General features: G+C 43.4%; 1 protein-coding gene across 1 annotated transcript in view; it reads right to left on the reverse strand.

The window, feature by feature from the left end:
• The window catches only part of LOC308380195 (copine-5-like), a gene marked incomplete at both ends in the record, with an annotated part of 112225 nt that overhangs the window by 67779 nt on the left and 31946 nt on the right, over window positions 1–12500 (reverse strand). Inside the window, 3 exons of the mRNA XM_080857469.1 lie at window positions 7784–7860; window positions 8036–8050; window positions 9961–10000. Coding sequence (XP_080713595.1) covers window positions 7784–7860; window positions 8036–8050; window positions 9961–10000 — 132 coding nt within the window. The remainder of the gene's footprint in view (window positions 1–7783; window positions 7861–8035; window positions 8051–9960; window positions 10001–12500) is intronic.

Here is a 12500-nt window from a genome sequence, read left to right on the forward strand (position 1 = left end):
TAAGGTGTGTCATGTCCTGTCTGTCTTATAGTAAGGTCTGTCATGTCCTGTCTGTCTTACAGTAAGGTGTGTCACATCCTGTCTGTCTTACAGTAAGGTGTGTCACGTCCTGTTTCTGTCTTATAGCAAGGTCTGTCATGTCCTCTCTGTCTAACAGTAAGGTCTGTGATCTCCGTCTCAGAAAGTTTGGCTGACAGAAACTAAAACCAACTGATCCCATAGGCAATGCATGCAAAACAAGGCATCTCTGAAGAAAATGCCAACTTCAGAAGGGCACCTCTACAAGAGATGGAGAAACTGGAGCAAGATGTGCATTAGTCCAGGCATCAGCATAATATGGATTCATTATGACAAGGCACACAGGCACTGGAGGCGCATATAAAGTAGCAAACAGTCCTTTAATCAGCAGTATCTTTCCCTCTCGGTCCCGCGCGACGCCTCCCTCTTGTCCTTGGGTGGAGCATAATAATGCCAGGACAGCTTAGTATTGATGAAGCCACCATTTTCCTTTCAGGGAGAAGAAGAGAAATAAAAGCTGACGTGATTACTCAGTAGTTTACAGACGCTTAAAACTCAATAAACACTAGCCTCCTGCTAATTACGCCGGTGCTGTGATACGGCATGCGCTCTCCGAGGAGACTGACAGCACAGCTTACATAACAACGGCACAGCTCCATAGCTACCATCCCCCGCTTTATGTTAAGATTAAACTTTTCTTCTGGCTGACAGCGACAAACACTAATACAGACAGACGCACTTCGCCTGCAGCCAAGCCCTGGCTCCTGTGATTCCCCGTGAGTAAAAAGAAAAGTTACTCTTTTCAGGAGTGAAGATGAGACAAACGTCTTCCTTTGCTAGTTTGCCGGCGCTGTTATACCCCATAATTGGCAACCCAATCAGCCCATACCTGTCCTATTAACTGCAGACATCTGGCACCATCCGTCACCTTGCCATAATGAAACTGTGCGTTTTAGAGTTTCAGCCTTCATTAACTCATATCAATCACATCAAAGGGGTTTAACATTAGAGAGAGAGGAAGTCACTGGGCTCGGGATAAAATGGAAGGGAATTTGCTGCCACTAACATGAATGGGTTGGCAAAGTTACTTTTTAAATGTAGTAGGTCACAGATTACTAGTTGCCCTGTTAAAAACGTAATAAATAATGTAAAATAAAATGGAAGGGATAAAATAAAAGGGAGTATGTTCGCTCTAACATGAATAGAGTTCGGAAGGTAACTTCTTAAAAATAAAAGGTCACAGATTACTAGTTGCCCTGTTAGAACGTCATAAGTAACATACTGTTACTACTTTACTCACTTCATCAAAGTAATGTAACTTAATACATTTGATTCATTGTGATAACATTTTGATTGGCAGACCAGAGGTAGTGCAAATTTAAACAACACTGAATATATGAGTGCATAGAGAACCAATCAAAAACAACACTCAATATATGAGTGCATAGAGAACCAATCAAAAACAACACTCAATATATGAGTGCAAAGAGAACCAATCAAAAACAACACTCAATATATGAGTGCATAGAGAACCAATCAAAAAACAACACTCAATATATGAGTGCATACTGCCAAATTAATGGAACCTGCCTAGATTCCGAAAAGATGCAAAGCAACAGAATGTTTTATTCTTCATATAAGTTTTAAAGCTTTTTGACGAAAAGAATATATTCAGACATAACCCCTGTGTAATCACAAACATTTTGGTTAATAACTCGTAATTGAATTGCATATTTAATTGAATTAATTGAAAAACGTAATGATTTTGTCATTAAATTACGTAACTTCGTTACATACAACTAGTTCCCCCCCGGCGCTAAAGTAAAAAAGAAACCAAAGAATATATTACTATAATGAAATGAATGTGTGCTAAATTCATCAAGATAACTATGAAATATGATACATTCAATACGAAGGAGAGTAGAATTTTTAGGGATCAAGCTAAAAAAGAGATTTTTCTTTGTATTTTTTACGGCCTGCATTAATGCACTTCTACAGCATACTGTATAGCAGGGGTACTCAAGTAGAAATGATGAGGGGCCACAAAAAAAAAAATTCAGTGACTCAAGGGGCCATTTATTGGGACCGTGTATGTCCGATAACGTATCATAACATAACGTATATAACATTTACAACATTTTATAACATAACATTTCCTTTTTATTAAAAACAAAAATAGTTCCTAAAATGAAAATATAATTTTAATTTGGGCATATATTAAAATAAATAACTAAATAAAACCAAACATAACCCTGTTATTAACCATGTTATTAAACAAATAGCCTTCAGACAGCTCATTTTTGTGCTTTGTTTACCAAACTCTTTCACATTTCTCACATGTCCCCTTTAATGGGAGAATTGGCCTCTGCTTTCTTTGGCCAATGCTTCAAACCTGGGCTGATATGGTGTGATTGCTATCTGTTTATCGCAACCCCCAGCCTCGTATTGAGATCGCGGCGCGCGGTTTCAAAATAAGAGCGGCCAGCGCGATTTTTTTTTTTTTAATAATTAAAAAAACTTTTCAAAACAGCTCGAGGGCCATTAATAGACACCCCGCGGGCCACAAAAGGCCCGCGGGCCGCTACTTGAGTATGACTGCTGTATAGTATATGTGTGTAATGTATGGCCTATGGCATATTAACATAAAGTTAACACACATTGAGTGTTGCGAATAGAAAGGTTTTCCTTTGCAGGAAGAGATTCACTACCCCCCCCCCCCCCCCCCCCCTCAGTTATCTTTCCTATAGGGGTGGGGGGATGGACTTTAATTAAGTAGCTCTGCAGTCTGATTTCCCAACAGCCCAACCGGGCCAGAGATCCCCATCCAAGTCAATTCTCCGCAATCAGGTTTGGGCAGGTCCTGGGCAAACAGACCTGATTGAAGACCTGACCCGAGTCATTGTCACCAAAGCTGCATGAGCAAACAGATATCACAACCAACCTTTGGGTGCTAATCTCTCCTCAAACAACGCTGGCCAGCACAAGGCATAAAAACGCAGCTATTTTTAGACGGATACCTCTGCGAGCTGTCCTCTGTTGAGGATCCTACTTTAGTATTGTCATTTATGAGACAGAACAGACTTAGTGTGTGTGGGGGGGTTTTCTGATTTTCTGTTTCTAACCTGTTCTCTCCCATATATTCTAAACCTGATTGTTCAAATCCTTGATTGTGATTGGCTAAAAGCCGTTGTAAAATCCAGCATTACCTTACAATTTGACCTGATTACATTCCATATTACTGCGCAGCGAATGGCAAGGCATTCATATAGCGCATTTCATACCCAGTGTTCCATCTGGCTGTTGCGTTGCTTCAAGGGTTGCGTGGCAACGATTTATTTAGGAACTATAATTTTTAGTGGCGGAAGAATGACGGTTTATCATTAAACTATTGTTTCTTAAATTGAATTGTCTTTATTTATGAAACCATATCAAATATGTGTAGTGACAGGTTTAGAAAAGCAATAAGCCCCGCGAGTCCGTGCTTTGCGCTGATTTTAGAACAGGTAAGGGGGTTTAACGGCACTCCGCTTCGCGTCGTGCCTAACAACTCCCTTACCTGTTCTAAAATCAGCGCAAAGCACGGCCTCTTGGGGCTTATTGCTTAAGTAAGACCTTTACCTTGGAAGTGCTGATGACTGTGATAATAGTGGCACTTACCACCATTATCTAGAATAACACATATGCATACGAGGCCACTTAGCTCTGTCAGCTCACCTTGTCCCTCTTCACCCCCCCCCCCCCCACTCTAGACTACCTCCACTGGGGGATGCTGCCGCAGTCTTTCCACGCGATCCACCAGTATTATGCACAAATTCTATTCCGCTTATAATACATACTGTGTACCAGCCTATTAACCCTTTACCCGTAATATAAACAAATGGAATCATTGACATAGTTTACTGTTTCATTGCTCTGCTTATCCTTGTAATAGTACCCTTATGAAGACACTGTACCCACTAAGCTGTCCTTCAACCAGTCTCTCTCCATTTGTATCCGCTATTAATTCTTTTATGTTTCATGGAATAATGTATGTATCGTGCACATATGCCGCATGTCTGCTAGTATGTTTCATCCTCTGATACGTGTATGAATCCATCTGTGCTCCTGGTTCTCTCTCCTCCTTCTCTCCTTCTCTCTCCTCCTTCTCTCCTTCTCCTCCCTTCCCTTCATCCCCCCCTTTTCTATCTCCATCTCTCTACCTGACTAGCCACAAGCAGATGGGTCCCCCCTTTGAGCTGAGATTCTGCTTCAGGTTTCTTACTGTTAAAGGCACCGTATGCAACAATTATGCTTCAGGATTAGGGTTAGGATAAGCAGTTTAACCTTAAAATAACAGCTTAAAAAAAATTGGGGCGCTACAATGACATTTAATATGGAGAATCGCGTTGTTGCCATTGGCATAGCAGGGTCGATAGGCATATAACTGCGTTATGTAGTTTTACCTGCCGATGCCCGCCGACCTGACTTGTTTACCTTCTACCGATCTAGTAAGTAGCTTATTTGCCGTCTTGCTTAGTCTTGTGTTGCACTTGCTTGATGTTGTTGACTGTGTAAGGACAGTCATTGAGTAACTAGTTTGTCATAATGTCAAAGTCAGCACATTTCAAGAGATTTCGTTAGTTTTAGCTGCTAGCATACCTTTAGCGAATAGCTATTGTTACATACGGTACCTTTAAAAGGGAGTTTTTCTTCACCGTAGTGCTTGTTCTAGGGGGTTCAGGCTCTGGTCTCTGTAAAGCGCCTAGGGATTCTTCAGTTGTTATTGGCAGTATATAACTAAAACTGAATCGAATTGAAGCACACAGAAAGAAAAACTAGATCACAGGTAATAAGGGATTGCCTGCACTGGGGTTGGAAATGCAATTGCAGAGTACATGAAGAGCGAATCACTGAGGGTAGGTAAGTAGAATTCAGAGAGACAGAGAGAGAGAAAGAGAGCGAGAGGGAGAGAGAAAGAGAGACAGAGAGAGAGACAGAGAGTGAGAGAGGGAGAGAGAGAGAGCGAGAGGGAGAGAGAAAGAGAGACAGAGAGAGACAGAGAGTGAAAGAGGGAGAGAGACAGAGAGTGAAAGAGGGAGAGAGAGAGAGAGAGGCATCATATCTATGAAGGGAGGCTGAATCTGTGTTTTAAAACATGACCATTCACACTTTCTGGTCTTCAAGCTGTTCAGCGCAACAAAATAACGGATAGCCCCCGCCACCCCGACCACCCTGGGGGAAATTCCTCTCTCCCCTGTTCCTCATTAAGCCAGCATTAGATCTCCACACAGGGGAAGAGAGATCCTTCCAGAAGCCAGCATTAGATCTCCACACAGGGGAAGGGAAGCCCAGAGAGAGATCCTTCCAGAAGCTGTTAAGTTCCTCTGGTCCCACCAACCCCATCTGGTTCACCCCCACAAGGCCCTTAAAAACAGGCCCTGTCACACTGCCGTTAAGAAGACCCCTCATTACGCCGCCTCCGCCTGTTTACAGGGAACTCGAGGCAGCATCATGCCGCCCAGTGTGTCCTTTTAGATACCAGAGTTCCAGAACCAGATGTTTAACACAGCATCTATAATGCCTACCTTTTATTTATGTGGCAGTCCCCCCTTGGTGCTTGTGGGGAAATAAAATATCTGGGCCATGTCATTTCTGATGATTGGACAGATGACAAGGATATATATCGACAGCACCTACATAACACCATAGTACACTGCTCATTTGTGGTCTAATTACAGGAAAAGGAGTATACAGAGACTGAAAGTAGCTTACAATGATGCTTTTAGATTGCTGCTTCATTTGCCTAGGTGGCATAGTGCTAGTCAATTGTTTGTGTATAAGCACATACCAACTTGTGAGGCGCTCTTGAAGAAATTGATGTATGGTTTCATGTTTCGACTGGAGAAGTCTGAGAACTGTGAAGTAGAGGCTCTAGTCAACCATCTAAAGAGCTGTTATCGATTTAACTCGAACTTAAGACGACATTGGCACAAAAGTCTTCATAATTTTTAATGCACTGTATTATGTGTGTTGTATCTTTTTGTTTTTCTCAATTTTTTATAATTGTATGTCTGTTATTTTATATGGAACTTGGCGTCTGAAATAAAGATTTTACAATATAATGCTGTGATCATTCGGATATTTCAAACTCTTTCAAACTCTGCTGCTGGCTTAAAGACGGAACGACTCCCCATTCCATATTCACACCTTTTATACGGAACAGCAAGTGCGAATAAAGGCACAATTTTCCCACCTTGAACACCTAGGAGCCAATTACTGTAAGCCCACCAGTCTCCCTTCTCTCTTTCTCTTCCCTCTCTCTTTCTCTCCACTCTCTCTTCCTCTCCTGTCTCTCGCACTCTGGCAGGTAGAGTGATTTAACTCTGTTTCAAACCATCCATCCTCTGCCACACACTATAGACGGACCACATTCCTACTGAGACCCCTGAAATCAACAACACCGGTCACCAGGGATCCATTATATGGACGCCGGCTGGTCGCGGCTCGCTGTAAACGCGTCATTAAAAGCCCAGGCCTTAGGGCTTACCGGGTCACAAACACACAGCCCAGGGAACTCTATTCCACGCTCACACACACTCACTCACACTCGCTCACACTGCAGGCTATGGATTTCCAATGGCCTCCTCCTTTCTCTGCTTTAGTAAATCCTCAGGTCCTATGAGACATGGAGCTTTAGCCTAGCGTATAGATCACTGGGACTTCTCTCTGTTGATTCTCTGTCACCTCTATCATGAAATATCCAATTCAGGGCATTTCAATCCAGCACTGGACATCTGAACTCTCTATGTGTATACGGCTTATCTTTTTATAACAGCCTATAACCATTGAATTCAGTTCAATCTGTATAAGAGCGATAAGTACGGACTTTGGCAGGCTACGAAATATCGAATTCATCTTTGTGCTGAATAGATAAAGTCAGTGTGTGTTTACGTAGTGCATCTTGTACAGGCGCAGCATACGTATATACAGTAGTCTTTGCCTAGGCCCATAACAGTATGCATTTGTTTCTGCTCAATCTGTTCAGGAGTGACTCCTACTGAGTTTGGCCCAGCCTGTCACCGGCTCACTTCATTTGCTAATGGCAGTAATTGCAGCCAGGAAGCCTCTGGTTGGGTTCAATTAGACATCCCCATCAACACTGACTAGCCTCATCTGTTGAGCTAATGTACGCTCCAGATGGGAAGCACAGGGCCAGATTATCCATCATTTCTCCACAGCTGAAAAGCTATGAGAGCTTTTCGGGTAGGAAGCCAGCACGGCTCCTCTGACAAAATAAGAGTCCTGCACAGAATCCGAGGGGGATTCAAGCTGACGTCCATTACGGACAGTGATGAGGCATGAAGAGGCATAAGCTAATGTAGCACCTGCTGGTCAGCTGGCAAAGGTTCATGGGTTCACATCCCAGGAAGCATATGTGCCGGTGGTATGAGCCATATGCTTTCTATAAGCTGTGACTATGAGTCTTGATAAAAGTGTCTGCTGAATGAGTAGGAATGAATGAAATATCTTTGTTTGAGTGCAATGAGTCACTGAGTTCTGCTGGTGTGCAGTGGTTAGAGAGGAAAGTTGCTAGAGGATATGCGGTACGTCTCACTTATGTAGGTCAACTGATTCCACTACTGTGTGCAGCAGTGAGCCTCTGCTTGTTACAGGAAATGTTTCCATCTTACTGAGTGCCACAGCCCTCTAGGAGTAACCGTGGAACAGGAAGTTATTGTGTTTGTTAGTCATTGTGGCTCTTCTGAGAGTGCATTAGCTTCCTTACCCCAAAGGCTTTTCCAGGCGACTGGCTGGTGAACCCACAATCTCACCCAGAGTGCAGAAGGCCTGACCCAGGAAGTCCTGATGGAGGGTCAACAGTTGAAGATGGAGGTGGAAGGATGGGAGCGTTGCATCGTGGGAATTGTAGGCCGTGGGATTAGGAATTAGGAGACAAGGGAACACAAAGGCATACATTAGAACTGTGGTTTGCCTCAGGTAGTGTAGAATAGGAGAGACTAGAGAGGCAGACACGTACGTTGACATCGGTGGGCTTCCGGGAGGGAGGGCAGGTAGCAGCAATAACAACAACAGAGGACATCATGTAACAGAAAGAAAAAAGGACAAGACCAAAAAAATACAAGACCATTATAGACACAAGAGCAAATGTTTGTGTGTGTGTGTGTGTTTGTGTGTTTGTGTGTTTGTGTGTGTGTGTGTGTGTGTGTGTGTGTGTGTGCGTGCGTGTGCGTGTGCGTGTGTGGGTCTGTGTGTGTGTGTGTGTGTGAGTGTGTATGTGTGTGTGTGTGAGAAAAAGAGAGAGCGAGAGCGAGAAAGAGAGCGAGAAAGAGAGAGAGGGATGAAGTTCATGGGCAACAATCTTCGCCATTACAAACTGAAATCAAATCAAATCATAAATAAGATCAAGAACAGAAAGTAACAGGGAACAGGCAGAAAGAATCTCTGGTAATATGCAAACCATTTGTTCAAGCCCAAATATATTACCTGCTGTGCGAGATGGCATATGTCACATTATCAAAGCTTATATCACTATTATTTTACTAACAGACAATTACAGCATATGAGAATCTCCATTAAGGTGTAGTCTTTCTGGCATGTTCATCTTACGGTCACGTTAGTCCATAACCAAACAGATCAAATACACTGTAGACTTACACTGTAAGCTTTGGCAATGATGAAATGATAGGGGTTCATTTTCAATAGCAGTGTGTTCAAAATTGGGGTTCATCAACGATGGTATTAAAGGACCCTGCATCACATGAGGTGGGCATTCCACTTCATATAGCAGCCTTGTTAAAGTGGATCTGGGATAGATCTGTTCTAGAAGATGCTATCTGAGGTACATTCAAAATAGCAAACAAAGGCAAATGTTTGCATTTCGAACGTTTCCAAACAGTTTTCCGTTTGCTTTGAGTTCACTGTAAACGTTTCGGAACACAAACACAAACGGTCTGATGAGGTAGTTCACGGCAAACAATTTTGAACGCTGGACTAAGGGTTCCCGTATAAAATTGAACATTTTGGGATGTTTACAAGAAAAACATGTTAAAATTGTAAATGTTCAAAGAAAACGTCTCAGAAAGCGTTCACCTGTTGCAAAATTTGAACGCACCTCTTGACTTAACATGTAATAAGATGTGATGTGGGATGTGACAGCCAGCCTGAGAGTGAGACACTACTACTGTCAATCCTACAACACATGTGACACTTCACAATACGGTTCCCTTAATTAACATCACCACTTAATGCATTAGCTAACATTAATACAACCATGAATTTCAGCATTGAAGCGAAACCTCTTGATTTTTCAACCTGGGCCATATTTTTGGATCTATTTGATTACTAATAAATATTAGTATTGAATTACAATACTAAATGTGGCAACCGCAGAATGGATATACAGCTGACTCCTCTGGGGGCAAGCATGCATATCAAAGTAAACCTAGGTTTCCCTTTAATGAGTCATATGTAACTTATAAGGCTGAATTATATGGTTTGTCAATGTCAACAGCAGTATAAATAAATTAGGGGAACCTTGAAGTGGATAATTACTAAAACATAGCCTGTTTATATCTGAGCAAGTTGATGGCAAAGTTTGTTTTGTCTTTGCATAGAACCAAGAGAGGAAGGCAAGCATGCTCCTGAGAGAGAGAGAGAGAGAGAGAGAGAGAGAGAGAGAGAGAGAGAGAGAGCATATCTGAGAGAGAGAGAAAAAGAGAGCACATCTGAGAGAGAGAGAGAGAGAGAGAGAGAGAGAGAAAGAGAGAGAGAGAGAGAGAGAGAGAGAGAGCACATCTGAGAGAGAGAGAGAGAGAGAGAGAGAGAGAGAGAGAGAGAGAGAGAGAGAGAGAGGGGGGGGGGGGCACATCTGAAAGGGCCATGCGGAGTGGCATACAGACACCACATGCAGCACAGATCGATGTGCGAGACACGGCTACTCACCTGCTTGGACAGGTCTGGGCTTTTAGAGTCGATGTCATATCTGGACCACGAACAAAAGGAAACAACAAACACAAACACACACACACAAACATACTGGCTGTGAGAAGAAAAGTCCCCAAACTGTAGTTCACTAACAGCAAAGTATTGACCCGTCTGTCCCTATTTATAGGGCTTGGCTGATAGTGGTGGTGAGCTTTTCAACCAGGAACTAGAGCAGAAAATGAAGGGGGGGGGGGGGACATGCTTTTGACAACGATCCCTTTCAGTCAAATGCTTTTTAACAACCATAATGAAAGTTTGATGGACGGAAATACATTTAGGAAAGTATTAATGACGTTTTAAACGGAAAGACAGCTGGTTGTTAATTTGCAGAACAAATTCGGTCACACGGTTTTAATTATGCCATTCACTGAAGTCCGCCTCTGTTTCTGCCTCCTATCGAAGTGGCAGAGGACTCCTTACCTCTGATATATGTAGAAGTTCCCCTCAGCTGAGCCGAAGGGAGAAAATCTAATTAAATTTCCCCAGGCCAGCCAAAGGAGAGGGAAGGGAACATTAACATGGCAACCATGTGAGCCAAAGAGCATAACATAATCTGTCATTACTCTCAGTACAATGCCTCGGACATAAAGAGGAAAAAGTACTCCACGAAAGTAATTAAGTTGAAAGTAAATCCTCCGAGACGATTGTGTAATGCTGATTTTAATAAGAGGTTTAGGGTCTGGCTCTGTGGCTGTCTCTGTGTTTCTGAGGGAGAGGGACGGAGAGACGCGTGGCTGTCTCTGTGTTACTGAGGGAAAGAGAGGGAGTGTTAATAAGGATCACCGTGTGTGAGTGTGTGTGTGAGTGTGTATGTGTGTGTGTGTGTGTGTGTGTGTGTGTGTGTGTGTGTGTGTGTGTGTGTGTGTGTGTGTGTGTGTGTCAAAGGGAGCAGAGGTTGACTCACACCTCACACCTCACACCTCACACCTCAGGCTCCTCTACAGAAATAACCCAGGAAGAATCACGCAGGGGAAATGGGAGCTGGTGACGAGGGAGACGAGGAGGAAAAGGATGGATAGAAGGAGAAGGAGGAGGAATAAGAAAAAGAGGAGGAAGAGGAGAACGGAGAACAAGTAGGAGAAAAAAAGAGGACAACATGGCAACCGTATTGTTACGTTTGCGTAACACTTCATAACCAGGTCTCTGTTTGCCCAACAGATATACAAGATTGACTAGTAGGCCTATAACTGCTTTGAAGATGTAGAGAGAGAGAGATACGTAGAGAGAGAGAGAGACGTAGAGAGAGAGAGAGAGACGTAGAGATAGAGAGAGAGACGTAGAGATAGAGAGAGAGACGTAGAGAGAACACGGGGGTCTCTCACTGTCACTAGGCAGCAGTCTATTGGACGAGTAGTCATTCTATGCTACTGAGTGTGAAAACCCATTAGATTTAGTGAGATCCGTGAGATTCAGTGTGACGCAAATGAGACATAAGAAATTCTGAAAATCCATGAGTCTCACACGGACACAATGTGAGGTTTGACAGGTATGGGAGGAGGGGGAGGAAGATAGATAGATAGGTAGATAGATAGATAGATAGATAGATAGATAGATAGATAGATACAGTAGATAGATAGATAGATAGATAGATAGATAGATAGATAGATAGATAGATAGATAGATAGATAGATAGATAGATAGATAGATAGATAGATAGATAGATAGATAGATAGATGGATACTTTATTAATCCTGGGGGATATGTAGGAAAGAGGAGGAGAAGGAGGAAGATGAGGAGAAGTAAGGATAGAAGGAGGGAGACAGAGGAGGAGGAGGAGGAGGAGGAGGCATGGGGTGGGGGAGGTCCATCAGTTGAGATGGGCCCTAAGATGCAGGCATTTTTCTTTAAGCGGCAGCGTAGAGAGAGAGGGAGAGAGAGAGAGAGGGAAGGAGAGAGAGAGAGCGAGAGAGAGAGAGGGAGGGAGGGAGTGGGTAAGGAAAGCCACATGAAAATTTCATCACCCTTTTACCAACCCCACTCCCAACACATGACAATCAAGACAGATACGCTATTAATTATTACACAGAGAGAGTCGATGCAGATGGAGACCAGAGTGCAAGTCAGAGGAGAGAGAGAGAGAGGGGGAGAGAGAGAGAGGGGGAGAGAGAGAGAGAGGGTTAAAGGGGGGAGAGAAAGAGAGAGAGATGGGGAGAGAGAGAGTTAGAGGGGGGAGAGAGAGGGAGAGAGGGTTAAAGGGGGGAGAGAAAGAGAGAGAGATGGGGAGAGAGAGAGTTAGAGGGGGGAGAGAGAGGAAGAGAGGGTTAAAGGGGGGAGAGAAAGAGAGAGAGATGGGGAGAGAGAGAGTTAGAGGGGGGAGAGAGAGGGAGAGAGGGTTAAAGGGGGGAGAGAAAGAGAGAGAGATGGGGAGAGAGAGAGAGAGGGGGAGAGAGAGAGAGGGTTAAAGGGGGGAGAGAAAGAGAGAGAGATGGGGAGAGAGAGAGTTAGAGGGGGGAGAGAGAGGGAGAGAGGGTTAAAGGGGGGAGAGAAAGAGAGAGAGA

This window comes from Sprattus sprattus, assembly GCF_963457725.1.
Source record: "Sprattus sprattus genome assembly, chromosome: 2".
NCBI lineage: Eukaryota > Metazoa > Chordata > Actinopteri > Clupeiformes > Clupeidae > Sprattus > Sprattus sprattus.